General features: G+C 46.8%; 1 protein-coding gene across 2 annotated transcripts; it reads left to right on the top strand.

Moving 5' to 3' along the window:
- The first annotated feature begins 361 nt into the window (after positions 1–361).
- Positions 362–27,400, top strand: ATP1A1 (ATPase Na+/K+ transporting subunit alpha 1). Of its 2 annotated transcripts, none has more exons than XM_042031746.1 (23): positions 362–605; positions 7,951–8,055; positions 9,274–9,333; positions 10,393–10,596; positions 10,953–11,066; positions 11,592–11,726; positions 11,884–12,001; positions 12,501–12,769; positions 13,802–13,996; positions 15,398–15,511; positions 16,909–17,043; positions 17,585–17,777; positions 18,258–18,433; positions 18,974–19,110; positions 20,378–20,528; positions 21,056–21,224; positions 21,812–21,966; positions 22,319–22,442; positions 23,231–23,376; positions 23,490–23,620; positions 24,194–24,295; positions 25,398–25,489; positions 25,939–27,400. In XM_042031746.1, the coding sequence occupies exons 1-23, from the start codon at positions 594–596 to the stop codon at positions 25,965–25,967; spliced, it is 3,066 nt and encodes a 1,021-aa protein (XP_041887680.1). In that variant the 5' UTR covers positions 362–593; the 3' UTR covers positions 25,968–27,400. The 2 variants fall into 2 exon arrangements, with proteins under 2 accessions (XP_041887680.1, XP_041887679.1); XM_042031745.1 differs by having other exon boundaries at positions 13,802–14,000; positions 15,402–15,511.

Below are 27,400 nucleotides of genomic sequence, written 5' to 3'. Positions count from 1 at the left end.
AACCCGCGGGGAACCGGCACCTGGGGGCTCCGGGCGGCCACAGCGCCGAGCGGGCAAGGCGCCCGGGGGGCCCCGGCCTGGCGGCGGCGCCGCAGCCAAGGCGGGCGCCGCGGAAGGGGCCGTCGCTCCGGCGAGACGCGGCCGGGGCAGCCGGGGCGAGCCCCAAGGTGAACCCCCCCATCCCAAGATGCACCCGGAACGGCGGAAGGGCCCGCGGGCGCTACTCCCTCCCACAGCCCTGGCCGCTACCCCCTCCCCCAGGACCGCCCCCCGTTCGCGCCGTCGCTGTGCCACGGGGGCGGGGTGGCAGGCGGGCTGGGCGTGGCAGCGGAGCGAGGCTCTTTATGCGGCGGGAACGCGGCGGCTGCCGGAGGTGCGCGCGGTTGCGGCATCGGAGAGGAACGACCCGGGCGGGGGCAGAGGGGGGCGAGGCGAAGGCGAGAAGCCCCGGAGGAGGAGGAGAAAGAAGAGGAAGGCGAGCGCCGGCCGGGGTGCTGCTATTGTTCCGCACCTGCGCCGGCCGGGACACGTGGCGCCGCTGAGCCCCGCTTCTCGCCCCCCGCCACTTGACCCGCACGCAGTCGCCCGGCACCATGGGCAAGGGGGTGAGCGGCGGGGCCGGGACGGGACGGGAAGTGGGAAATTCAAGGAGCCGGACCGTGGCCGGTGCCCCTTTGCCTTGGCCGAGGCTGCGCTTTGTCTGTGCCGGGCTGGGGCGGCCACGTCGGGTCCGGTGCGAGGGCGGCCGCGGCCGTTGTTGAGCGGTGCCGGTGCCGCCGGCCCCAGCAACGTGCGAGGGCGGCCGCTGCCGCCCGCGGGAAGGAAGAGCCGGGCCGAGGGCGTGGCGGAGCCTGGGGCAAGGAGCCGGCGTCCCAAAGCCCCCGGCTCCTCCTTGAGGCCGTGTCCCCCCGGCTGGGGGCCTCCCGCCTGCCTGCAGCCCCCGGGGCTGCTGTTATCTGGTGGCCTTGCGGAGCTGGGGAGGGAGCGCGGCTGCTCCCCGGGCTCCTGAGAGTACTTTAGACTTTCCTTGAGACACGAGGGCCCGGCATGGGGGGGCCGGGAGAAGGGGAGCCGTCAGCGTTATTAGGGCTAATTTGCCTGTGATACGAGATGGTGGCAGGAGGGAGGCGGATGCCCCTGAGGGTTTCCTGTTCATTGGGGGGATAAATTCTCTGTGGCTATGTAGTGGTTTCTGCCCTGTGTCAGCGTTGTTTCTACCTTATAACCCGTTACAGGGCTAGAGGGAGGAGAAGTCCTTAATTCAGATCGTATCTTTTAACTAAAGAAAAGTTTGTGTGAAGGCTGTTGGATGTTGTGCTCGAGCACCCGTGTGTGGAGCAGAAACTACTCTTGGCTTGCTCTGATTTCATTTTATGTCAAAAAACTAGAGACTGGTTTCTGGGTTTTGTTGCTTGGGTGTTTGTTTTTTTCCGTTCGAATACTTCCCTGTGTATCTTGTGTAGTCGGAGGTGTGTAGATTTGTGTTTACTTTTGGGTTAGACACATTCCTTTAAAATTCCCAGATTTCATTGCTTCCTGAGGAGAGGGTGACCGTGCAGGGCCATGAGACTACAGCAGTGGTAGCATGTTTCCTGCCAACAGGTGTTCTGTGCTTCCCAAGCACTGTTCAAACATTGACTTGACTTTGTATTGTCCTCATCAGTTCAGTACAGCAGCAGCAATGTTGACATAACTGCATGAGTAGTAGGAGAGCTGCAAGAACATGGCTGAATGGACAGTTACTTGGAAAAGGGGGTTGAGGAGTGTGTGGGGTGGGCTTTCAGCGTTTTTCTGTGTGGGGGGTTTCTTTCTTTCCCTAATGCAGTTCTTCTGATGCTTGGCAGCCCAGCCTGTTGCATTTAAGTTCAGTAGGCAACAAGCATGTGGACAGTAAAAGCTCATCCAGGAGACAAAACACTGAGGGGATACTTGGCAGGTGTGGGCAGTATTCTGAATCTTGTCGAAGACATCCGAGCAGACTGAGTGGTGTGTGTGTGTAGGACTGCAGTGCAAAACGCTTCGGTGGCTTAGCCTGCCTTGGTGGGACTAATAGGAGGTACAAACTCTTTCTAACGTAGAAGGCTGTCTTGCTCCATTTCAGATTTCGTAGGTTGCATGGATAAGAAAGCAATTAGCCTGAAACTGAAGCGCCGCCACAAGGGATAATTCGGCAGGGATAATACGGCTGCCTCAGGCTTTCTGGTAGCAAGTAACAAGATTTGCTAGTTTAGCAGTGGGAATGCATGCCTATAATTAGGGACCCCCTGAAAAACGGGAATGTGAGGGAGAGAGTCTGGATGCAACTGCATGTGCCTGCCCTGAGTTAGGGTGCCCAAAAAGGAAACTTCTTTCCCATGGGAGCATGGGATGGAAGAGAAAGAAAGAGCCTAAGTGTGAGAGAACAAGTTTCTTCTCTCTGTGGCTGTGAGGAGAAGCTGAGCAGAGTGTCTGTTTTACTTTAAATGGTAACGGCAAAGGGAGGGCCGTCAGCTGCCTGGCTATGCAGCCCAAAAAGCAGATTATCCAAGGGGGGTTGTGTAGTGGAGGAAAGCACTCTGGATTTCATTCCTGTTCAGAGCTGAGTGGAAGCTGTTTGTAGACAGCAAGTTTCACTCCATCTCCCTTGCTCCACAGGCAAAGCACAGAGTCGGTGATGTGTGCTTTGGGTCACATCTGGAGGTCAGCTCCGCCTTAGAGCCCATGAGGAGGAGAAGTCCTTAATTCAGATCCTATCTTCTAACTAAAGGAAAGTGTATATGAAGGCTGTTGGAAACAGTAGTGAAGACTTTTTGAAGCTGGATGCTGTGATCAAGCACCCGTGTGTGGAGCAGAAACACCTCTTGGTTTGCTTGGATTTCCCTGAACCCCAGTTAAGGGTTTTTTTCCCTGTCAGAAATTAGGAAGGTTTACTGCATAATGGAACCAGCTGAGGGGAAATCATGCAAATCAAAGCAATCCTTATCTGGTGCAATTAAAAAATCTTAATATATTACTTTCCCCCTCCCCCATCCTTTTTACTCCTTTATTACTACAACTATTTTATGACATTCACTTTTTTATTACTATGGCTAGGGGATAGTCCTTTAGCCAAAGAAAACCCTGGGCCTAGTCAATGCACATTTCTGCAAAAGCGGGGTAACAGGAACAGGGCTCTCTGGCAAGTGAGGTGGGCTGTACAACCCACACCGATCCTGACCTGCTGAAAACTGCAGCTCATGCTTCAACCAGGCCTTTCCAAGGGGTAGCCCTTCACCAGCTCGTCCAGGGGAGAACTGGGTCCAGTCCACTCATCTTGATGCGTTTGTCAACTACTAGAGATGTCTGGAGTTATGGTGACTCTTGTGGGCAAAGAAGTGAGGAAAGTGACTCTTTGTAGTTGGCACAGCACCAGAAAAACCCAGCATGGGCTGCTCAGCTGTGCAGTGATGACATTTGGAAAGCCCGCTCTGCTCTTGGGTCTTCACACAACTCCACGAGCAGTAGAGATGTTTGTCCTAATACCCAGAGAGGGCTTAAGGTGTGTGGGTGGTCCTGGTTTTATCCTGATGATTAAAAACCTGATTAGGTTTACATCTCTTCGCATGGGAGAAGAGCTTGTCCTTCCATAATTTGGGGAGCAGCAGTCTGTGCACAATTAGCAATTACTAGCTGTTGGGTAAAAACTGCCTTGTACTATCCTAGATGCTGAGAGTCTGATCAGTTGATGCAGCTTAAATTTTTGGTTCAAGATAGGGGATTGAACACAGCTCTTGGGATGGAGTAAGAAGGATCCAAAGAAGCAATTCCACCTTTTGCTAGGATTACATAGGGTCATGGAACAGAGTTTCCAGTCCAATAGGTGGAGTGTAGTTTTATGACTCGTGGTTAATATATTTACTGTCTCATAAGGCAGCAGGACAGTAACTTTTCTGTTTTCTCTGCACAATTGATTGTAATGACATAAGCAGTAAAACAGACCAGGCCTCCAGAGACTGCATAATTTATTTTGGCTCTTACTTGACATTTCTTGTTGGATTAGGTGATCATAGAACAGGGTACTTCTGAGCTTGTCTGCTGATTTGTACCCCTCCTGTTTCCTGGTCAATCATGGCTTGTGTTGAGAACATCAGCCGTGAATGGCTCAATTAGTCCAGAGCGGAAAATCATCAGCTGTATCTGAAAGACAATAGGATTTTCTGGGGGATGTCTAAAACTTCTTACACTCGTGTGTAGAAATGTTGTGCTTAAGTCAGTGGAAAAAAAATAAATCTTGCATGGAAGAAAAAAAAAAGAAGCTGCGTTGGTTTTTTTTGAGGCAGTTTTGATGAGTCAGTTCTTGGGCTAAGTCGAGGAACAGGGGTGACATTTCTGATGAGACAGACCTTCCTTTGTGTTCAGGCCATGTGATTAAATCCTGATAAGATGTGCATCTGGAGTACCATAGGCCTTCTTTGTACAGCAGGAAAAGGAGGGGAGTGCAGGGAAATCCTACAGCGCCGAAGTGGGATGAAAACCTCTTCCCCTGGCAGCCCAGTCAGCATGAGCCTTTGTTGAATAGATTGGGCTCATCTTGCAGGAAGGGAGGCAATGGCCCTGGAGGCACAGAACAGGGGCAGGACTTAGACTCTGATGTGTGTGTCAAGTTCAGATTTGAATGATGGAGCAGGAAGTTCAGACTCTGCGTGAAATGATCCTGTAACAAGAGCTGAAACTGATTCTCCTGACTTACCTTTTCAGTAAGGGTGGGATGTAGTAATAAAGCAACAGAAGGGGAAGTATTGTGCTTTTTTTTTTTTTTTTTTGAGCTGAGGAATTGCTGAGCTCCTCTTTAAGATGGACTCCATTAAGACCCAAATATGTGGATGCTTAAAGAAGCAAGTAACTCTATCAACTCTTTGTTCTGACTGCAGCTGATTGCTGGGTTTTTTGGGTTTTGTTTGCTTTTTTTTTTTAAAGCAAATCATGCTTGAACAAGGGCAGTGAGCCTTTTCATGTTTGCCCACTTGTAAATTGTTTCAACTGCAGCTGTAAAAGCTTAAGCACTCCTATATTGCTGGATTATTCACTACCCCCAATAAGCTGAGTAACTCTACTTCTCACAGGTTTCAAAGATCCAGGAGGTTTTTAAGATCACCTGCAAGAGCTTGCCAAGCTTTTCTTGGGGAGAAGGGGTGCAGCTGAATGAGATGGAGTGCTAGTCAAGCAAGGCACCTTGACCTTCATTGGAAATCATTTTTCATCTCAAGCAGTAATGAAGAAGCATGTGTTTTGTGCAGGGCTGTGTTTGGACTTGTCTGCCATAGCTCTAGCAGAAGTCAAAGTTGTTTTCTTCGGAGACTGAAGGAGAGAGATGCTTCCTGGTGGCTCTTTATGAATTGCCCTGTGGCAGATTCCTGTGATGCTGGAATGCATGGACTGTGCTTGTTTAAGTACTGTGGCTTTCACTTTTTTAAGAAGGGAAATGGGAGTTTAGGTGCAGGGAAGAGAATGTCAGGAATGCTGACAGTCTGTAGTTCTCTAGCCTTTTCCTGGATCAGTGGAGGCAAATAGCTGGGCTCTGCTCCACTTGTTAAAAACTGTTTCCATTGCACAGCTTCGTAGCAGCATGTGAAGCTTGCATTTGCTGAACAGGGCAAGGGGAGACTTCTGTGCATGTGAAGTGTGTGACTATGGCTGCAGAGTGTTGCACACAGCTTTCTCAGAACAGTAAAAACCCTTGTCTAGATGTGACTGACAGGTTGTTTCAGAAAAGTCATGATCTTTCTTCTTTTTCATGCAGTTTCACTTCTGGTTTTGGTTTCTACTTCTCTTGAAATAGATAATAAAAATTTCCTGTGGTAGCTGCTCATCAGGACAGGTCTTGGATCCAAGCAATAGTTGCTGTGTCCAGATCACTCAGGAATCCAGTTCGTGGTTTGAGGTGTTCGTGCAAAGATCAAGCAAGGCAATGCCTTTGAAACCTTTTCTTAATCTTGTTAAAGATTTGACTGGTGCCATGAAGTGCTGTTTTATCTTAAAGTTCTTCTCAGGGATCTTACTAGGTGGAAATCTCAGCACATAAAACTTGGCAGGCTGCAGGGATGTAATAGGCCCTACACAGAAGGGAACAGAAGGTTGTCTTTTAAGTGATGTTCATGTGCACTGTGTCATGATTTGTTTGTCCTTAGATGCTTGTTTGCCCCATTATGACAAGATCTAAGTCTTTGCACGATTTCATGTAGAATTAACCATAATAAAAGTGAATAAAAATCCTACTGAATAAAGAGGCTTTAAGCAAATCATCTGCTCTGTGAAGTGTAAGCAGGACTAAGCACAGATTGAATCTGCAAAAGTGTACTGCTGCTTTGTATACCATTCTTGCTGCTCAAACTGCCATAAATTGAAAGCAGATTTCTGTTGTGTAAACCAGCCAGCTAGTGTGCCAAACTGAGAATGAAAGTGTTGGAACTTAGCCCCCAGAACTGACCAGCCAGAGGTACCACCTCTTATTTATCTTTAGTTGATAGGCTGCTCCTCCTCACCAGAGGATGTGGAAGACTGGGAGGGGGGAGGAGGAGTTAATGCCTTGAAGGGAACATACGTTTGCTCTCAGGAATTGGTTTCTTCTGCTCTTCATCACTTTTTCAGCTTGAGCTGGGGCTCACACGTCAAGACTGCCTGAATAGTGTGTGGCTTGCTTTCCTCCTAGCCAGACTTGCACAATGTCTGGCTCTAATCTGTGTATTGGGGATGATACTGAGCAGACTTCTCCCTTCACTAGCTCATTTTTATTATGTATTGAGGTGGCATAACTTTCATAGAATCATGTAGGTTAGAAAAGACCATTAGAATAATTGAGTCCAACTGTTAACCCAGCACTGCCAAGTCCACCACTAAACCATCTCTCCAAGTGCCACATCTACACATCTTTTAAATATTGCTGGGGATGATGACTCAATCAGTTTCCTGGGCATCCTGTTCCAGGGCTTGGCAGCCCTTTCCATGAAGAAAATTTTCCTAATAGCCAATCTAAACCTCCACTGGCACAAGCGGAGGCAATTTCCTCTTGGCCTGTTGCTTCTTGGGAGAATAAACCAACCTCCACCTGGCTACAGCCTCCTTCCAGGGAGTTGCAGAGAACCAAAAGGTCTCCCCTGAGCATCCTTTTCTCCAGGCTAAACACCCTCAGCTGCCTCAGCACCTCAATGTCCTTTTTGTAGTGAGAGGCCCAGAACTTGTCATGGGACTTGAGATGTGGCCTCACCAGTGCTGAATACAGGGGGACAGTCACTGCTGTGGTCCTGCTGAGCACGTTATTTCTGACACAGGTCAGGTGCCATTGGCCTTCTTGGCCACGTGGATACACTCTGGCTCATGTGCAGCCACTGTTGACCAGCACCCCCAGGTCCTTTTCTGCTGGGCAGCTTTCCAGCCCCTCTGCCCCCTGCCTGGGGTTGTTGTGACCCAAAGGCACGACCCAGCACTTTGCCTTATTGAACCTTGTATTGTTGGTCTCAGCCCATCAATCCAGCCTGTCCAGATCCCTCTGCCAAGCCTTCTTGCCCTCCAGCAGATCAACATTCCTGCCTGCCTTAGTATTATCTGCAAACTGACTGAGGGTGCACTCAATCTTCTTGTCCAGATCATTGATAAAGATATTAAACAGGACTGGCCCCAATACTTAGGCCTAGAGAACCCCACTGGTGGCCAGATGCCAGCTGCATGTAACTATTTACCACCACTTTCTTGGTCCAGCCCTCCAGCTGTGTTTTTTACCCAGCACACAGTGCATCTGTCCAAGCCACAAGCAGCCTGTTTCTCCAAGAGGATGCTGTAGGAAACACTGTTAAAGGCTTTACTAAAGTTTAGGTAGACAACTTTAAAAACTGTAATAATTTTGTCTGCCTGGCAGTCTTGTGTGTATAGTTCATGTCTACTGCTGTGGAATTTGACTGTAAGATTTTTCTAATTCTGCTGTGTCGTCCCTTGCAGGCTGGAAGAGACAAGTATGAGCCCACTGCTACATCAGAGCATGGCGGAAAGAAGAAGGGGAAGAAGGAGAGGGACATGGATGAGCTTAAAAAGGAAGTTACGATGGTAAGAGTGTAGGGCACAGAAAGAGCAGCTTTAAGAATGTTTGCTATGCCCAAGGCCCTGTGCCTAATTTGACTAAAAGAGAAACGAGCTGGTGTGCTGACAGCATGATGTGACCGAAGGCAATGATCTCCCTTCTCCTCCCCTCTGTCCCCAAGCCAGACATGCTGTAAGTGTTTCAGCATTAAGATGAGCATGCAGTGGAGCCTGGCAACATCACTTCTCACAAGGCACTTGACACAGAGCCTAAGTCTGTGCTTGCCTGCATTACCCCTAGCACAGTATAGATGGATTTCCTCAGCCAGGCAAGCACTCTCTGCATAGCAGCATTACAGCCTTTATTGTGCTGCCATGTGAGTGGAACTGCTGTTTTCATTCCAGCTGAGGAGTTGAGGCTGTACAGCTCCATTTACTGCTGGCCTCTGCTCAGACTGACCTCAGTATTATTCCTTCTAATCATGTTTGAGGCTGTGGGGAGTGTCTCCCATCCCCATCTGTGAAAGCTGGATGATGCTATATATCTGTCTGTGAACATCATCTGGCTTAGATCTGCTGTCCTTGAAGGTGATGCAGATTTTGTTTCTGTTCTGTGGGTTTGAGACTGGGCTTTCACGTTTTTGACTCCTCTGTTAGGAAGAGTGGATTCTAAAGATTTCTTAAAGATTAGATTATGCGTTCAGTAGTGATGTGTACTTAAAGCACCTGCTCCTCCAGTACAACCTCTCAAGTGAGGCACTGCTCTGAACCAACTTGAACCAGCTGAAAAATAGCCTGGCTATGAAAAGAAGCCTCTGGGGGAAGAAACACTTCCCCCAAAGTAGTGCTTAATCTAGCAGCACTGCTTTAAAATGTGTGAAATTACAGGTTTAATCTTCTGTACATTCCTACCTTCCTTCCCAATTCCTTTTCTTTCCATCCTCTCTCAACCTCCCAAAAAAAATCACCCATGGTGGTTTCACATAATCTTCTGGGGGTGTAAAGACTGCACTGAGATAAAGTCAGAGTTTTTCAAAAAAGCTGTCATGTACTCAAATAGTCACAAGAATGCAAAAGATGAGACTGCTGAATTCCAGAATGAGTTTGAGACCTCTCCACATAGAGGATGAACTGGAATCCTGCTACCTCACCAACTGTTGCAGATAGGAAACCTGGGGTGGGGAGTGGAATTGCTGAGCTCTTTTCTCAGATTCTTTTATCTTCCAACTATTTCTTGTCTTTCAGGATGACCACAAGCTGAGTCTTGATGAACTTCATCGTAAATATGGAACAGACTTGAGTCGGGTAGGTAGGCATTGTATTCCCTCCCTGCTTGCCCTGATCTGAAAAGAAACAGTCTCTGCTCAGAGCATTTCACAAAGGGAGATCTGGGTGGTCTGGTTTGGGGGTGTTTTGTTTTTTTGGGGTTTTTTTTTGGTTGGGGTTTTTTTATTTTGTTGTTGTTGGTTTTTTCTTTTTGTGTTTTATCTCCCCTCCTCCAGTTAAGTTTCCCAGGCTTTGGGAGAACCACTGAATTCACAAACACTTCTCCTTATCCTCCCACTGTACAACTTGACTGCAATACTTTAGTGACTTTGCTTCTAACAAAGTCACTGTTATCTGCCTCTGAATTGTTCAAGGTTGATTCTTGGTTTTATTTTTTCTCCCGAGGAACACGTAATGAAGACAAATGTTTGTTATGTTGCAAATGTAGTCTAGTGAGCTAGCACATGCCCAGAGACTTAATGATGGCTAGTAGCAGTTACAATTTTGCCTTTCTGCAGTAAGAGGTGTGCCGATGTCCTAGGCTACCTCTGAGTCCAGTGCAGAAGTACTGCAGTGGTTTTACACTTTTGCTTCTGTTTGCTTTGCTTAATGCATTTCTTGCATGATTGCATGTAGAATCAAGTCTGCCCTTTACTCTATAACAGCACAGAGATTTGCCTTTTTGTGTCCCAAGACCTCGGCTTCTGAAAGCTGAACTTCCTGGATGTAAGGTTGTTCCAACATGTCATCACCTTTATGGCCTCCAGCTTTCACTTGTTCCATAATTTGATAAGGGTGGATGGCACTGTGCTGTTCCTCAGAGCTCAAAGTGTGTGGCAGTAGCTGTCTTGTCCTGCCCTTCTTCAGTGTTCATAAGCCCATGGCCTGCAGGCTCCTCAAGTAGCATTCAGCATCCTGTAGCTCCTGTTCTGGCATTCAGCTCTCACATCCTGCACTTGTGTTGTGGAACCTTGGCAGCTGTGGACATCTCCATTACCTGTTGGCAGCTCCTTGTTGCTGTGGTAGAACTTGATCAAATTCAGACCTACCCTGCAGCTGGTCTTGCCTCAATGCCTAAAAAAGGAACCTCTCTTGTAGGGTTTGACTCCTGCACGTGCAGCTGAGATCCTGGCTCGCGATGGCCCAAATGCCCTCACGCCCCCACCCACCACTCCTGAATGGGTAAAGTTCTGTCGGCAGCTCTTTGGAGGATTCTCGCTCCTGCTGTGGATTGGTGCTATTCTGTGTTTTCTGGCTTACGGCATACAGAGTTTGATGGGAGAGGAGCCCAACAATGATAACGTAAGTAAAAATCTGCTTTACCTCAAAGGCAGGCCAAGCAGCCTGTTGGGCTCAAAGCAGATTAACTTCCTTTAAGCATTCAGTCCAGAAGCTTTTCCCATAAGCACGGGAAATTCAGTGTGTGAGCTTAACATGTTTTGGAGTGCTTCCACATAATGAAATGAACAGCCAACTTCCTTAGTGTTGTGTTAACAGCACTAGCTTGTGGACAGCCTTTGTGTACAAAATGTACAGAGACTGCAAGTGCCTTCATGCTTGTAATGGGGCACTTAAATGCCAGGCAATTTTTTGCTAGGCAAAAATTGGAAGCCTTTCAGGCAGATTGTCCTCTGACTCACTTTCTCTGCTCTTTGTAGCTGTACCTGGGTATTGTGTTGGCAGCTGTGGTTATCATTACTGGCTGTTTCTCTTATTACCAAGAAGCAAAAAGCTCCAAGATCATGGAGTCCTTCAAGAACTTGGTGCCTCAGGTATGGAATAAATAACTTCCTTGAGGTCTGGCAAGCCATAGCTTGTTCAAAGGTATTAATGGTTTCAAACATCATCTCCAGTTGCAACGGCCTGGCTGTTAATGTGGGTTACTGGCTCTTAATTTTGAGGGATCTGTGAGACTGCTCCAAGTAACTATGCTAATAGGCCAAGGTAGTTCCTGGAAACCTGTGGGTTCCACCAGCTTATTAACAATCATAGGACACTCTCTCAATAGTCTGGAGAGCTCAGAAACTGGTGTGATAAGCACTAAAGTTTGCATTCCTTCGTGGATGGTCTGGATCATACCTAACTATCATACAGTCACCTTGGGAACAAGGAGCTTTAATGTCAAGAAAACGAAAAATACTTACTTTTCTTATATAACATGTTTATCAGCTATAAACATCTTAGTACAAGTAGAAACCTTGTAGAATCATAGTATAACTATTTTAAGATTCTCAAATCTTTTGAGTCCTTTCTTAAGAGTTGCTTTTGACATAGATTGTTTCTTCACTGTCTTTCAGCAAGCACTTGTAGTCAGAAATGGTGAGAAGATGAGCATAAATGCTGAAGGTGTTGTAGTTGGAGATCTAGTGGAGGTGAAAGGAGGAGACAGAATTCCAGCTGACCTTCGGATCATATCAGCACATGGTTGCAAGGTACAGTAATGACAGGCTGTCTGGAAACTTCATTCTGAAGGAGGATGAATTTGTCTTCTATGCTGTGAATGGGGGCTGGAGTGGAGGAGAAGGGTGGAGGAAGTACCTACTAAGCATCTGTCTGCTCGTGTATGACAAAGTACTCTCTTTCATGTAGGTGGATAACTCCTCACTTACTGGTGAATCAGAGCCTCAGACCAGGTCTCCAGACTTCTCCCACGAGAACCCACTGGAGACCAGGAACATTGCCTTCTTTTCCACCAACTGTGTGGAAGGTGTGTGTGTCTCCTACTTCCTTGCCGTCTGAACAATGATGTTGAGCTGTATGGATAAGCAGTGTGAATACACCATGGCCTACTTCTACCATGCAGGAACAGGGTGGAAGTTCCCATCAAAGTCTTTGCCCATTCCAACAGCAGTACTGTAGAATGGGCAAAGACTCCACAGCACTACTGGGTTTTTTGTTCTTGCTTCTTCTAGAGGAGCAGCTATGTGGTGTGTCTTCTAGCCTGCCTGCTTTGTTACAAGTAAAAAGTGTTAAAGTGCAGATAACATAATGTGAACCATGAAGAAGAGCTGTATGGAATACTACAGCTGCTGCAGAAAGCAGGAACATCAGATATCTCTGGCAGGACTTCTGTTGCAGCTCCGAGTATGGGGATAGACAGCCTTTGTGCTGAAGTCCACCCAGAACATCTCTTCAGGATATTAAGGATATTAACAGGATATTAAGCTGTGGCTCCTTTTGTTTTCTAAAACTCATCTCTCTTCCAGGCACTGCCCGTGGCATTGTAATTAGCACTGGGGATCGCACTGTGATGGGCCGTATTGCCAGCTTGGCTTCTGGACTGGAAGGGGGGAAAACTCCAATTGCCGTGGAGATTGAGCACTTTATCCACCTCATCACTGGAGTGGCTGTGTTCCTGGGTGTTTCCTTCTTCATCCTTTCCCTCATCCTTGAGTACACATGGCTGGAGGCTGTTATCTTCCTCATCGGGATCATTGTTGCCAATGTCCCTGAAGGGCTGCTTGCAACGGTTACGGTGAGCGAAGCTGGAAAAAAGATTGAATTGGCTACATATGTGGTCCTTAAGGAAGTGGAGTGCTTTGTGCTCAGTGTGCATTCACACAGGTGAACACTAAAGTAGTGGAAGATGAGTGTGTAGGGCTGGGCTTTATAAATTCAGTGTATTTTAACTACTTGCCTGAATCAATGTCAATTTCTGCAGCTATTTATCTAATAAAGATGAGTCCCTAAGTTAGACCTGCACAGAGGCTTGGCATCATACAGCTGGAGTGAGCAAGACTAGGAGTTCCAGTCTTGGCTTTTTCTGTGGCAAGAAGAGGCTTTCCTGCTACAACCATCAGGGTTTCTACATCCACATGTGCACCAGCCCTTCCAACCCTTAAGGGCTGGCAGAGCATCCAGCAAGCTTCACTCTAGCCCCAGCTTTTGATCTGGGATCTGTCAGGGGTTTTTATAAGTTTGGTTTCCTGAAGATGTGGTGAGAGTATGTAGGTGTGCTTTAGGTGTATGGAGAGTGGTGGTGGACAGGACAAAATGCTTCCATGTAGCCCCCTTAGGAAGCAGAGTGGCAACCAAGCCAGGGAGTGAACGGTTGGGAACTGGAACCAGATAAGAGCCTCTATCAAGAAAGTGAGCTGGAGCTGCTCACTTTCTACAGCAGCAAGTTGCAAGCCCTATCACCAGAGCTAATTTGGGCCATCTCTTATGTGGCCTGCTTTCACCTATTTTGAGAACTCCTATGATTAGGAGGTGGCAGCTTTGACTGAAATGTTAGTCTGGGGCATGTTATTTACTTCCTAATGCTCTGAGAAGCAGGAGGCTGAAGCCTTGACAGTCCTTTTCTGGAGGTTTTGTAATGAAAATGTCATTTAAACCTAGCACCTGGGCCAAAGTGGTGGTGTTTGTTTTGCACTGGGAGGGTGAGCAAGGAGTTAGGGAGTCACTGCAGGGCATGGAAAGCTGGTTATCATTCCATGTGCATATGGAGTTGGGCAGCAGTGTTATTACTGCACAAGTGCATCTAACCTGTCACCTTTCTTGTCCCCAGGTATGTCTGACACTAACAGCCAAGCGTATGGCTCGTAAGAACTGCTTGGTGAAGAACCTGGAGGCCGTGGAGACCCTGGGTTCCACATCCACCATCTGTTCTGACAAAACAGGCACTCTGACACAGAATCGCATGACAGTGGCCCACATGTGGTTTGACAATCAGATTCACGAGGCCGATACTACAGAGAACCAGAGTGGTAAGATCACTTCTCTGTGCTTGAGGCATTTCATTAAAAAATGGCTTTTTCTGAGGCTTCTTGGACACTGGTACTTCCAAGAATCTGTGTTAGTAGCTCTCCAGTCCAAGTGAAGTTCACAGTGCTGGGACTTCTAACATACAACCTAGAATGAGCACAAAAACCAGAAGTGACACATAGAAAGCTTTGCACTGTACCATGGTTCTGTTTAATCCTTTAACTCTGTATAGCCTGCCTTTTGCACAGAATTACTCCATTGGAATTTGAGCCTCTTGAATGTTCAGCCCTATATGTTTGTCCTGTATATAGAAATATTTGCAAAGTGCCTGATTATCTTTGCTAAAATGTATCTTGATGAAATTGCTTGATCTTAAATCTGTTGAAAGTAGGGACAGCAGAAGTCTTGGCCCTGATAATAATTACTTGAGGCTGGACATAGATGGAAAGTTCCCATGTGGAACTAGATGGTTGACTTTGGACCAGGGGTTTTCCTGGGACATCCAGGTTGTGTTTGCATAGTGCCAGCTATGAATGTAAGACTTTAGCAGGAAGTTTCTCCTAGTTGGTGAGAACCTGAAATCCCAGTGTGCCGTGCAGTTGGGAGAGATTATTATCTCTCCAAAACTGTTCAATACAACCAAACTCAGGGGTTTCCTAGCTGTCATCTACCTCGTGAAATGCTGTGCTTACAACACATTATTAGCATAAACATTTTTACACTGGTGCTGCTGCACCTGAGCCACTCCAAAACATTGTGCTTGTATGCACTGTTTAAAAAAGCCACTTTACTTAACACTAGTGCAAAGTAATGAGCTATAAATAGATTTTTTTTGGAAGCCCTTGGCCTGGCAATGGTTGGCTTGGCTGCAGGGGAAATAAACCTATAAGATTTCACTTCATGGAAAGTATGTTAGGTTATCAGTTAACTCTCTCTTCAATTGATCTCCCTTAAAGCCAACTTAAGAGCCGGCACAAGAGAGTATCTTTATTTAAGCATTGTTTCTTTGGGGGCTGTTTCATCCAGTTCCTGGGTTGATGGATGAAGTGAGACAACCTGGAGGTGGAGCCCAGCATCTCTTACTCAAGCCCTCTGAATGAATGTTATCTGTCCAGAATTCCTTGGTTTTGTCAGTGTGTCCTCTGCTGCTGCTGGATACAGCTGTTACTGGAATCTTGAAAGCAGAGGTGTTCTCTTGCACTGCTTCTGTTCCACCTTCTGGTCTTAAATAATCAGCTGCTCATCGAGTATCTGGGAAGGGAGGAGGGATAAAAGAGGTGTAGTGATGCTCTGAGTGTTTCCTGTTTCTGAGATAAAGGCTTCTTGCTCTTAAGCCTGTGGGATTTTGAGCTTATGTGACTTTCTTGATGGGTGATTTTCTGACATCCTTCCTCTGCTTTCAGGTGCTTCCTTTGACAAGAGCTCAGCCACTTGGACTGCTTTGTCCAGAATTGCAGGTCTCTGTAACCGTGCTGTGTTTCAGGCTGGCCAGGAAAATGTACCAATTCTTAAGGTGAGTTCCCAAAAAATTGTTGGTCTTGTTCCTTACCACCATCCTCCCATAATGGTAGTGAGATTGCATCCTGTGGGTCACAGGAACCTGCAAAGTAGAGTTATCTGCCACTCTTAATCTTTTCTGCAGTCTAGCACTCTTAGAGGAGGTGTGCTGTGGGCAGGGGAGAGGGGGTTGGGAAGATGTTTGTCCCACAGCAGAATCCCTGCCATCCTGGCATCTACACTCAATTTGGGAGGCCAGATAGTTCAGACAGGGCTAGGAAAGACCAGAAAGCTTTCCTAGGCATTTCCCAGTATCTGGCTGTTCCAGGAATTGCTATCTCAGGCATTTGTACACTTCAAAGCTACAAACACCTGGTGCTGGGAGAGGTAGACACCAGAGCTGGGGGGCAGGGGCTGTGGGAGACTGGCTAGAGACAGTCTGCTCTCACTGGTGAGTCTCCTGAAGCTTTCACTGGTTCAGTGCTGGTGCAAATGCTGGCATAGCACCAGTTCACATTCCTGCTTCTGAACTGTGACCCAGCCAGGGCTGAAATTAACTGTACAGTGCTTATAATCTGTCAAGTATTAGTCATGTTGCTTAGTAAACGTATTCCCAAGGGTGTTCTGATGCAGTGGTAGTAGAGATGATAGAACAAACTATTTTTCCCCAGCACTCCTCTGACTGTATCTTAGGTCTACAAAACCTGACCTGAAGTTAAAGAGCTGGAGTTCTTCCTGGTCAAGGAAGACATGGGAGAGGGGAGTTTTGAGAAGTCTTTAGATACCAAAAAATAGAATAGAAATGAAAAAAAAAAAAATTCTCATGGACAAAGAGACCAGAGGGCAGGAAATACTTGGTTTCAATTGCAGCAAAGGAAACTCCACCAGGACATTGAGCACACACAGATTTCCTGGGCTGAGAATCCCCATCTCCCATCTCTACCAGTGCTAACTTTATGGGGAAGGAAGGGCAGATCAAATCTCTCCCAGAGGCTTGATAAACTGATCTTACATTGGAGTGGGAGAGCACATGGAAGTGTTTCTGTGTGCGTGTCATCAGTCTTCGTCTCACATTAGCTGTTCTTCATGGCAAGCAGCTTACAGCAGTTCTTCTCAAAGCTGACCCTCCAGCCTCACTAGGTCTGACTGTACCTGGTTATGTGACTTGCCCTAACCCTTCAAAAGGGCTTCTTGACTTTGTCACGAAAGGACTGCTGCTCTCTCAAGATGGGAGGCCTGTCATTCTGAAATGGAGTATTTGTCAGTACTAGATAATAGAATTATTTATTCTCTGCTTTCATATGAAGTTATGTGGAAGATGGGACTGGGCTGTGATGAATTCACTTCTATAATTTATTTTAAATATCCAGTCTTCTGTGGGTGTATGTTTTGATAGTTGTGTCTTTTCCTCAGCGAGCAGTGGCAGGAGATGCCTCTGAGTCTGCACTTCTGAAATGCATTGAATTGTGCTGTGGTTCTGTCAAGGAGATGAGAGAAAGGTATCCCAAAGTGGTGGAAATACCATTTAACTCCACCAACAAGTACCAGGTAAGCATGTGTCCTCTTGAAGGAGAGCTGCTGTGTGAAGCACTGGTGTAAATTTACACACAGTGTGCCTCAAAGCTTGTTCTGGCACCCAAATCTTGTCTAGCCTTACTTGTTTGAAGACTGCTCTATAAATCTAAGTTAACAGACCATAGTTACACTGTGTAAGAGCCTCTGGAGCTGCACTAACAGCAAGGTGTCAGCTGCTAACAAAGGATCAGACATGCTCTCAAGCTGTGTAGCAGTAGTGCACAGAGCGTGGAGTAACTCAAATCTGGGAATAGGAATGAACTACTGGGAAGTGGCCTTAAGAGGTGGCACTTGGATACAAAAAACGTCATTACAACACCTGCAGTTATATGGTAATGTTAAAGAATGCACAGATTTCTTAGTCTGTAAACCTCTTTAAAGTGTGGGTAAATGAAAACTGGAGCAAAATATCACAAATGGCCCTGAGCTGCCGTAGTTGCAAAACATTGGTGTTGATTATTTGTGTCCTTCACAGTACATGTTCATAGAACAAATTCATTTCTTCCACCCTTAGCTGTCTATCCACAAAAACGCAAATCCATCAGAATCCCGTTACTTGCTGGTGATGAAGGGAGCTCCAGAGAGGATCTTGGATCGCTGCAGCACCATTCTTATTCATGGCAAAGAGCAACCACTGGATGAGGAAATGAAAGATGCTTTTCAGAATGCCTACCTTGAATTGGGAGGCCTCGGGGAGAGAGTGTTAGGTAAGGAAAAACAGCCTTATTACATTGGAAAAGATTTGTCCTTCATGTTCGTGTGCAGTCCTCGCAGATTAAGTGAAGGGTCACTCTGTTCCTGCAGTGTAACCATAGTGTTAAGGTCACTTCAGCAAGTCATGTAGGAACAGTCCTGCCTTTAATCTCAAAGGCAGCCTGCAGGCTCTTGTCTTGCCCAGCAGCAGAGTCACGTGGATTAAAATGCAGCGAGGCATTTGGGACCTTCCATGGGACCACATGGTATTAGGTTTGTCCCACTGCACAAGAACCAGGCTGTGTCTGGGCACCTAGCAACAGCTGGTGGCTATCAGAATAGGAGCGTGATTCCTGTCTCAACAGCCCTGCTTAAGCCTCTGACTAAGCTGCCCTGTTATTCTTGTGTAGCTGTTTGCAGAAGCAATAAGTGTTCACTCTCTCTGCCTCCTGATATGTAGGAAGAGAGTAAATGTGGGTTTGATTGTGTTACAGGATTCTGCCACTTGGCTCTGCCTGATGATCAGTTCCCAGACGGCTTCCAGTTTGATACAGATGACCTGAACTTCCCTGTAGACAAACTCTGCTTTGTAGGACTGATGTCTATGATTGATCCACCTCGTGCTGCTGTGCCAGATGCTGTTGGGAAATGCAGAAGTGCTGGGATCAAGGTAGTTTATTCCTGGGTTGAAAATTGCCTCACTTCATACCTGTGGAAATAAAGGGCTTCCCTGAGTTCCTGTATTGCTGTAATGTGAGTGGCTGAAGTAATTGTTCAAGATTTAACTACTACTGCTTCAGGCTTAATTTCTAAGTTAAATACAAATGGTTGTATGTTAATGAACTGAAAAATGAGTGAAACTCCAAACTGCTAGGGCACTGGCAGGCGTTGAGACCATGGTGTCCCATAGCATGCGATTTGGCTCAGGGCGTGTTCTGCATGTGCCACAGTACTAAGATCAGAGGGAAGCACAGGCTGGAAATGGAACTGGCTCCATTGGCTCAAGATGAACAATTTTTTGTCTTCCATCCACCTCAATCCCTTGCATACTGGTATTGGGTTACTGCCTGTACCTCAGACTTGCTCTGTGCCAGGGCTCACGAGTAGAACAAAAGACACGTGGCCTTCTGAGTGTAAGGGACCCTGCCTTCTGGGCAGTGCTGCTCTGCAGTACAGGCAAGGCTTTCACGGCAGTCTGTTTGCATTTCAGGTTATCATGGTTACTGGAGACCATCCGATCACAGCCAAGGCCATTGCCAAGGGTGTGGGCATCATCTCCGAGGGCAATGAAACAGTAGAAGATATTGCTGCTCGGCTCAACATTCCTGTCAGCCAGGTCAACCCTAGGTAATGACTGCGGGGGAAAGCCGGAGCTGTTCAAAGAATTAAGCATTTGCCTCTCTCCTTGCCTTGGATAATCCCTCAGCATCTCCCCCTGGACATGAAAAGCTTGGCATTTGCTTAGCTCAGTGTATTGTGGCTCTTCAATGTGTATCATGAGTTATGTGAAGAATGCACAAGATTGTCTTAAATGTGCATGTCTCGTGTGTGGGAAGCAGTTAAGGGTAAGATTGTAGGGAGAGCAAAGGGAGCAGGACTTATGCTGGGTAGAGGAGTTGACACACTAGTGCATAGCTACACGCAGGATAAATGTAAAAATGGAGCTCTTCCCTCTTAAGGGTTAATGCTGGCCTTCATAGCCTAGCTGGGACTGAGGCATCCTCAGAAAATGTGCCTTGGCATAAGCAGCCTGTTTGCAGAATGGCTGGGCTGTCTGCATTGCTTAGCTTGACCCAGCCTGTGTTTGGGCTGGAGGACAGCCATGCAGCTTATGAACTGTGAATAGAGACACCCTGTGAAATGGAATTGCTTGGGGGGTTTTTTTGGTTGGGATTTTTTTTTTTTTTTTTAATTTTGATGGTAACTTCAAAACCCAGCAATGCAGGCTGGGGTTGGCTGGCTGTATGACTGAGCAGGTCAGCAGCTGGCTCTAAGGATGGGGAAGGAATTTCTGGGTGATGTCAAGAGCTGCATGGATTGTCTCCTAGACCTATAAGGGATGGTATGCTGGGCTGGAGAGATGGTATTTTGCTGCAGCATGTAGGGTACCAAACCAGTCTAAATATAACACTGCATGCTTTTGTGGCCAAAGGGTGTAAATTAGTTGGAACTGGCATGGTGTGAATACTCTCTGTGAGGAACCATGTGTCATCAGTCTATTGCATAAAGCACTGCCTGCAGAAGACAGCAGCATTTCTTGAAACGCTGGATGTTAACTACCTGAGCATGGGGTTCCTTTTTTGCAGAGAGGCCAAGATTTGTGGAAACAACTAGGCTTTGCCTTGATGCACTTTAGAAAGCTGTGGAAAGAATCAATCTGCTCATGAGGTTTTTTGTCTGTTGCTTGGTTCTGTCTTGTTGTGCTTTTCTTGGTGTTCCCCATCTACGCTTAAATTTTGAGCATGAAGCCTTTCTGCTGAGGCTGCTCGGATTAGTATTTAGTCATAGCAGAAGTTGGTCTTTTCCCAAGAGCACTGAAGAGCCATAGTTTTATGGGGCAAGCACAGCTAATGAAAAACTTCTTGTGAAGTAAAACACTGTCTCTTGTTTGCAGGGATGCCAAAGCTTGTGTGGTTCATGGCTCAGATTTGAAGGACATGACTAGTGAGCAACTGGATGACATCCTGCTTCACCATACAGAAATTGTGTTTGCCAGGACATCTCCTCAGCAGAAGCTTATCATTGTGGAAGGCTGTCAGCGACAGGTAAAGAGAGGGAGAATCAGGATGTCATATTAGAGAAATCTAATATATATATGTAAACTACCAACCAGTTCTGCTGTTGCAGTGGTAGGGCTAAGCCTCCTCAGTGCCCCCCTGTAAAAGGGCCAGATTAAATCTGTCTGTCAGCAGCCTTCAGCTGTCAGGCTGCTCTACAATACATAAATATAAGGGTCTGGCAGGAAAACATCTTCAGTTTGTACAGAGGCTTTCTTCTGATCCTAGAATGTTCATTAGTATACTTAATTCCTAAATGCTCTGGATGTGCCTGGGAGAGGAGGATTCAACATTTTCATGTGTTGTCCAGTGTTTCTTTTGGAGAGAGCAGCATGGTTCTCTTGATGAGCCTCATCAGAACAGGGAAAGGGTGAGAGGAGGGCAAGGAGGAACTGAGTTCTCTTTACAGCAAAGTGAAATAGTTTCTTGTGCTTCATCTGAAAGATAGGAGAAAGCTTTTCTGCCCAAAACATTTTACATGATGATTTCAGTCTTGCTGTTCCTCTTTGTACTAGGGTGCCATTGTAGCAGTCACAGGTGATGGCGTGAATGATTCCCCAGCCCTGAAGAAGGCTGACATTGGTGTTGCTATGGGTATTGCTGGTTCAGATGTCTCCAAGCAGGCAGCTGACATGATTCTGCTGGATGACAACTTTGCCTCCATTGTCACTGGGGTTGAAGAAGGTGAGTTTATGACTTGGGTGCAGTGGTGGTAAAGTAACATGCTTCAGCATCCCCTCTGACAGAGAGGCATCTGAAAGGCTCTTCTTTGAGCTTGCCTCTGAGATGAGAGTTTTCGAGGAGAGCAGCACTTTCCTTCTCTCTTCGGAGTTTTATTCCTTTCCATGGGTTCAGCATGATCCTTTGGGGTGGGTGACAGTAAGAAGCAGCTGAGTAACAAAAGCTACTTTGTGCTTTTGCCTAACACGTGACCTTACAGTCATCTTTGCCAGCTGAGTATGAGACATTTTCCCCCCCGATGGAGAAGTAGCTCTCAAACAGGAGCATGACAGAGGGTCCCTCCAGGGGCTCTTGATGTCCAGAAACCAAGGCTTAGTGTCCTACTGCTGTATGCAGTGAGCCCTGATTGCTGTGACTGAAAGTGTTACTCTCTGTAGGTGTTCCTGTGCATGGAGCACAGTCTCTCTCACCCTTCCTTTTGCTGCACTAGCATTTTGCTGTTTGGTGTTAGCACTGAGGCTGCCTGTGAGCTGCTTGGCTGCCTTCTGCTGCTAAGTGAGAGTTACCCTGTTCTCTCTTCCCTGCCCCAGGGCGTCTGATCTTTGATAACCTGAAGAAGTCTATTGCCTACACCTTGACCAGTAACATTCCTGAAATCACGCCGTTCCTGATCTTCATCATTGCAAACATACCCCTTCCCCTGGGAACAGTCACCATCCTCTGCATTGACCTGGGCACTGACATGGTGAATATGGGGTTTTTTTGTCTAAAGAAAAGATGTGGGTGTTCTTAGGTACCCTAAAGAAAGGACAGATGGATGGAAAATGCTTAAATACAGTTTTCTATAGTTCTGATTTAAAATAAACGATCATCTGATACTCCTTTTATTCACATCCATCTCATGGCTCTTGAGTCTGAGGATTTTTCAGCTCTGTGCAGGGACAAACTGGGGATGGGAAGGGGGTAAGGCCGTTTTGGAATATTACAGCTAGAGCTTTTGGAGAGTGCTGTTTCTTGCACTGAATACATGGGACAGGGAAGGATCTATACAGTGGAGAATTGAAACTGTTCTAACAGCAGTCGTGCCATCCTCAAAGGTCCCTGCTATCTCCCTGGCATATGAGCAAGCAGAGAGTGACATCATGAAGAGGCAGCCCAGAAATCCCAAAACAGACAAGCTGGTGAATGAACGGCTGATCAGCATGGCCTATGGGCAGATTGGTAAGCTGCTCCGTTTTCTCTGGCATCTGTTTGAACTTGGTGGTAGCCAGGGTTGTACACAATCTTGAGTCAGTGGCTGCTCTGCTTATTTTGGTAGGGCTGAGGTTTGGGGTGTATAAACCAGAACCTCAGGCTGTAAAGAACTTGCCTTGATTCTTCCCCCATGGCTTATTGCAGTGGCTTGTGCAGCTTGATCCATTGAATCGCTTTCACAGTAATTTTGTTTAATTGCACAGTGCTGTAAAGGAACTGGCTGACAACCAGCTCTCCTCTGGTTCAGACTTGTTCAGCAAGAACATAGATCCCATTGTTAGTTTAATTAGAAGTAAAGGATTCTCTCCAGCATATCCCTAAACACACAGCATTAGGAGCCTTGATTAAAGGCAGCTACAGAGACGTGCCCAGTTCACAGGATGGAAGCTCATGCTTAATTGCAGCAGACCTTGGGAACCTTCTTGACTGTATTTTGCAAGGGTTGGGGGTGGGCAAGGCTTAATGAGAATGCAAAGGGAGTTTTATCTTGTGTCCTTGAGTGTGGTGCCATCAGAGTACAGGGCAGAACAGAAGTAACTCTGTACAAGGTCAGGGGCAGAAGCTGCTCAGCAAAAGGGTTGCAGCTGAGTTTGATGTCAGTGTGAACTATTTCTACTTGGGTGCTTCTTGGAACACTGAGCCTCACAAGGAGTAATTTTTAAGGTGGTTGGGGTTTCCTGCAAGCTGTTGTTCTCTGTTGTAATTGCTCTGCACAGCATCCTCATCAGTTTTGTCACCCTTTCTTACCTGTTTAGGTATGATCCAGGCCCTTGGAGGCTTCTTCACCTATTTTGTAATCATGGCGGAGAATGGCTTCTGGCCTTCTGGCTTGCTAGGGATCAGAGTTCAGTGGGATGACAGATGGATTAATGATGTGGAAGACAGCTATGGGCAGCAATGGGTAAGCTCAGAGGCTGCCAGCCAAAATATTAACACCTGCTGAACTTGCTGTGAGCACCAGAGAGCAAAGGCAGCATGTCTGAACAAATGCTCTCTGCTTTGTCTGCTTCCTAGACCTACGAACAGAGGAAAATAGTGGAGTTCACTTGCCATACAGCCTTCTTTGTCAGCATCGTGGTCGTGCAGTGGGCAGACTTGATCATTTGTAAGACCCGAAGAAACTCAGTCTTCCAGCAGGGGATGAAGTAAGTCAGGCTGTCCATGGAGGACTTAGAACTGGACTCTGTGTGTTCTCCAGCACACACCATTTTAGTCCTTCATCCCAGCAGTGTCTGGGTGTTTTGGCATAAGTCTTGACTGGACTGCCGTGGTAGTGGATGAAAGAAGACTGGGTGCTCTCTTCCCTGTAGTACTTGCTTGTAGACTTGCAGTTGTCAGGCTGAGACTAAGAAGTGGGGGCTTCTGTTGGCATTGTCTGTGGGAGCTCGCCCACCTCAAAGGACACTTGACAGATAAGATCAAGAGATCAAGGCTGTGTGCTGGACTGTCAGAGATCTCATGGCATGAACCCCAGCCACCTCCTGAATTTGTGATGAAAGCAGTTGCAGGTTGACCTGATCATGTCTCTTTGAAGAGACATAAAAGACCATCATGGCAACTCTGCTGTTGTCTTGGATGGCCTGGTAGTCCCCACCTGATGAACTTCTGGGCTAGACTGGAATGTCTGTTTCCATTCACTCCCATGTGGCACCTAGGTGTTTTTTAGGATGTCATCTCTGAATGTACTTTGTCCCTGATTTCTTTCCTGTCTCTTCTAGGAACAAGATCTTAATATTTGGTCTCTTTGAGGAGACTGCGCTGGCTGCCTTCCTGTCCTACTGCCCTGGGATGGATGTTGCTCTGAGGATGTATCCTCTGAAGTAAGCATGATCATGCTTTTTGTGTAACAGATTGTACCACAGAACGATAGTGCTTGGGTGGGGAGATGGATAAAAGTAGTAGTGATCTAGTGGAGCATCAAACCTAGTCTTAAGAGTTCAGGCTAGAGGGTGTTAGTGATCCTTTGCTGTCCTGTGGCATACCAGGGTTTCCTTCACTGTGTGTGGAATGTTTATGGGATGCCTGCCGTTCAGTGCCTCACTAAAAATCAGTGATACAACTTCAGTACCAGCGTGCTCTAGTGCAGCAGCCTCTTGCACTTATTTGCATGGAGAAGTTTTATAGGTAGGGTACTGCACCTCCAAAGAAAGCCAGTTGTATTGCTCTAAATCGTAGGCTGGATGACTCTTGGGTACGAAAGAGCTGCTGATGACGTCTTGTGCCTTCTTCCTGCATTCCATGGGAACAGAACAACTAGTAAAGGCTTTTAAAAGCTGCTACGTAGATGCAGATGACCAGTTGATGCACAGTAACTTTCCTAAGGGTTGGGAAGGTGCCAACATCTTGTGTTGCTCAATAGCATTGCAACATTTCATGGCAGGGTTTAGCCTTAAGCCAGAGGACTGTTCAAAGTTTGTGTCATGAAATCTTCATGGGAAAGAAATACTCTGGTACATCTTGCATTCCATTCCAAGTGTTGCCTGGAGTTGGGTGCTGCTGAAGTGTGAGCATTTCCTAACAAGGAAGCTGGCCTCTGCCCAGTGCCTGCAGCAGCTGGATGTTAGCACATGTAAATCATGAGGGAAACAATACAGTTCCATTGAGCAGGGCTCTGGGCACAAAGGTTATGTGTACTTAGAGGAAATACTGCTTGATTGGTATGTGGGGAGGTGGTGGTACAGAGATGAGCAAAGGTGCTATGACACACCTTTTGTTGGAATTCCTATCTGAAAGTGGACTAATCTATTGCAGCAGAAAACCTGGTAGTAATTCTTGGCTTGGAGAATTCTTGACTGAACCCCAGCCGCTGGCAAACTGGGTGATGCCAGCCTTCTTGCACTTGAGTGTGCCATCAAGTCAGAGCTGTGCCAGGCAAAGAGCATCTCCACAGCCTGTGTTCTCACTGTCTCTTCTCCCAAACAGGCCGACCTGGTGGTTCTGTGCTTTCCCATATTCCCTCCTGATATTCGTGTATGATGAAGTCAGAAAGCTCATTATCAGACGCAACCCTGGTGGTAAGAATCTGCTGCTCTTCTGTGTGTTTCCTTCCCCACCTCTTCATGCTGCTGGGCTCTCCAGAAGCCCCAGCAAAGCTTGGGGGACCCCCAAGCACTATTCAGGGGTGTATTTTGCTGTGTTTTCCCCTTCCTCAACATTAATTGTGCAGTTAGTTCAAGCTAAGGGTTTCCTGAGTTCCCTGCATTCTTCTATCCCCCCATTATATAAAAGTACCGATGTGCTGAAGTAGATGGAAAAGACTGATTAATGCTTGGATAGTTCTAGAAAGCTGGAAGAGGTCCTAAAGCTGCAGAACATCAATTTGGCAAGATTTTCCCATTGTGACAGGTCACTTATTACCTCAGGTGCTACAGTGCAAGTTTTCAAGAACCTAGAAGGAACTCCCATGACCTCATACTTGGTCTACCTTGAGACTAACTCTGCTTTCTCCCTCTTTTTCGTTTAGGCTGGGTGGAAAGAGAGACCTACTACTAAAAAGTACCTGTAAAACATTCCACGCACAGCCCATGCCACCTCTCCACCATCTCCCCTGTGTGCATACTTTATCTTTGCAAGAGCAGAACTGTGCCTGGGCAGGAGTGAGCTGAAACTAAAGGAAACATGAAGAAAAATGGACTGGAGGAAAAAGCAAGGGGGAGGTTGGGGTGGGGGGAATGTCCGACCATCAGTCCAGGGGGATGAGAGTTTGAGTAGTTTTATGTGCCTTTATGTTTTTGTAAAAGGAAACCGAAGATTTTATATGTGGATTTTTACAAATAAAGATGGATTATAAGAGGATGCCCCCACATGGTCTTAGGTGGATGTTTTTCTCAAGGCAAAAACTGGTTCAGGGCAGCCTCCCCACCCGGCTTAGGGTGTGCTTGGTGAGTGCAAGGGTTAGTCCCTGGCTTCCTGTTTTTGTAACAGGGAGGCAGAGCTGCTTGACCCACAGACAACAGCATGTGTAAAAGCCCCGGGGCACCTTACTGTAGCTGAGTGCTTGCTGTGACAAACTGTTGGCCAGCACTTGCATCTCACAGCCTAAAGCTCAGGAAGCTTCCTGGGCTCTGACTCTGCATCTTGGCTTCTTTGTGCAAATGTAGCATTGAGTGGAGAGAAGATCTGGCCTGCCTTAAGGGGCTGTTTGCTGGGTTCAGAATGAGAACAGGCTTCTGCTGAACAGCACTTGGATCCAAGCAGCCTTGTTCTCAAAATTGACACTGATCTTCCTGCTTGCTTAGCCAAGCAAGGGATAGTGTTTCCTAGTGTCCTCTGTGCATGGCACTTGCCCCATCCTGATACTGGCCCATGCCTCCTGTGGAATGAATGCAGGGGCTGATCGTGGGTGCTGCATCTTCCACTTTTGAGAAGGCATTGCTGTTGTCTGGGGTCCAGGCTGTCTCTGTGAGCTGAAGTGAGTCATGCTGCTTCCCTCTGAGCATCTAACCTTTTTCTGTATGCTTTGATTTACTGTTAATGCCTGTATGGCTCACTTCTGTGAGAACTCTGTGAGAGAGCTGGCCTTTTGCATGTGGGCAGTTACCATGAAGTCGTAACTATTCATTGCTCCTAGTGCTGTTATGCTAAAGCTAGCTGGAGATGCTTCAAGCCCTGTTCCTTAACTACTGCTCTGTGCCCCTCTTAGATATGTGTCTACCTCTGCAAATGGTACAGCACTGAAAGGCCCTGCAATTAAAACTCCATGTTGTCATCCCTCCTTCCTCACAACTTTTTGGTTTTTTAAGGTGGTGTTTTAAAGCTGGGTTGCTTACCTCATGTACTGACTGAACCATATAAACTCAGAGAGCACTAGGGAGGGAACAAATGACAGGTTGAGGGTGGCAACTGTTTCAATTTTTCTTGGACACTCTACTGTGCAACCCCCAGTTGGAGATGATTAAAAATAATAAAGTCTTCCAGTTGTTGGA

The sequence above is a fragment of the Corvus kubaryi genome, unplaced genomic scaffold, assembly GCF_017639235.1.
Source record: "Corvus kubaryi isolate FWS band 111438036 unplaced genomic scaffold, C.kubaryi_AGA036_p1.0 37341, whole genome shotgun sequence".
NCBI classification, from domain to species: domain Eukaryota; kingdom Metazoa; phylum Chordata; class Aves; order Passeriformes; family Corvidae; genus Corvus; species Corvus kubaryi.
The sequence above is the reverse complement of the archived record's forward strand: the minus strand, read 5'-3'. Positions and strand labels throughout refer to the sequence as shown.

Excerpts from the sequence above, each read along its gene's own strand:
- ATP1A1 (XM_042031746.1), top strand. Across the intron at positions 9,334-10,392 it reads ATGGAACAGACTTGAGTCGG|GGTTTGACTCCTGCACGTGC; the intron begins GTAGGTAGGCAT and ends CCTCTCTTGTAG. Across the intron at positions 15,512-16,908 it reads AAAATGTACCAATTCTTAAG|CGAGCAGTGGCAGGAGATGC; the intron begins GTGAGTTCCCAA and ends TCTTTTCCTCAG.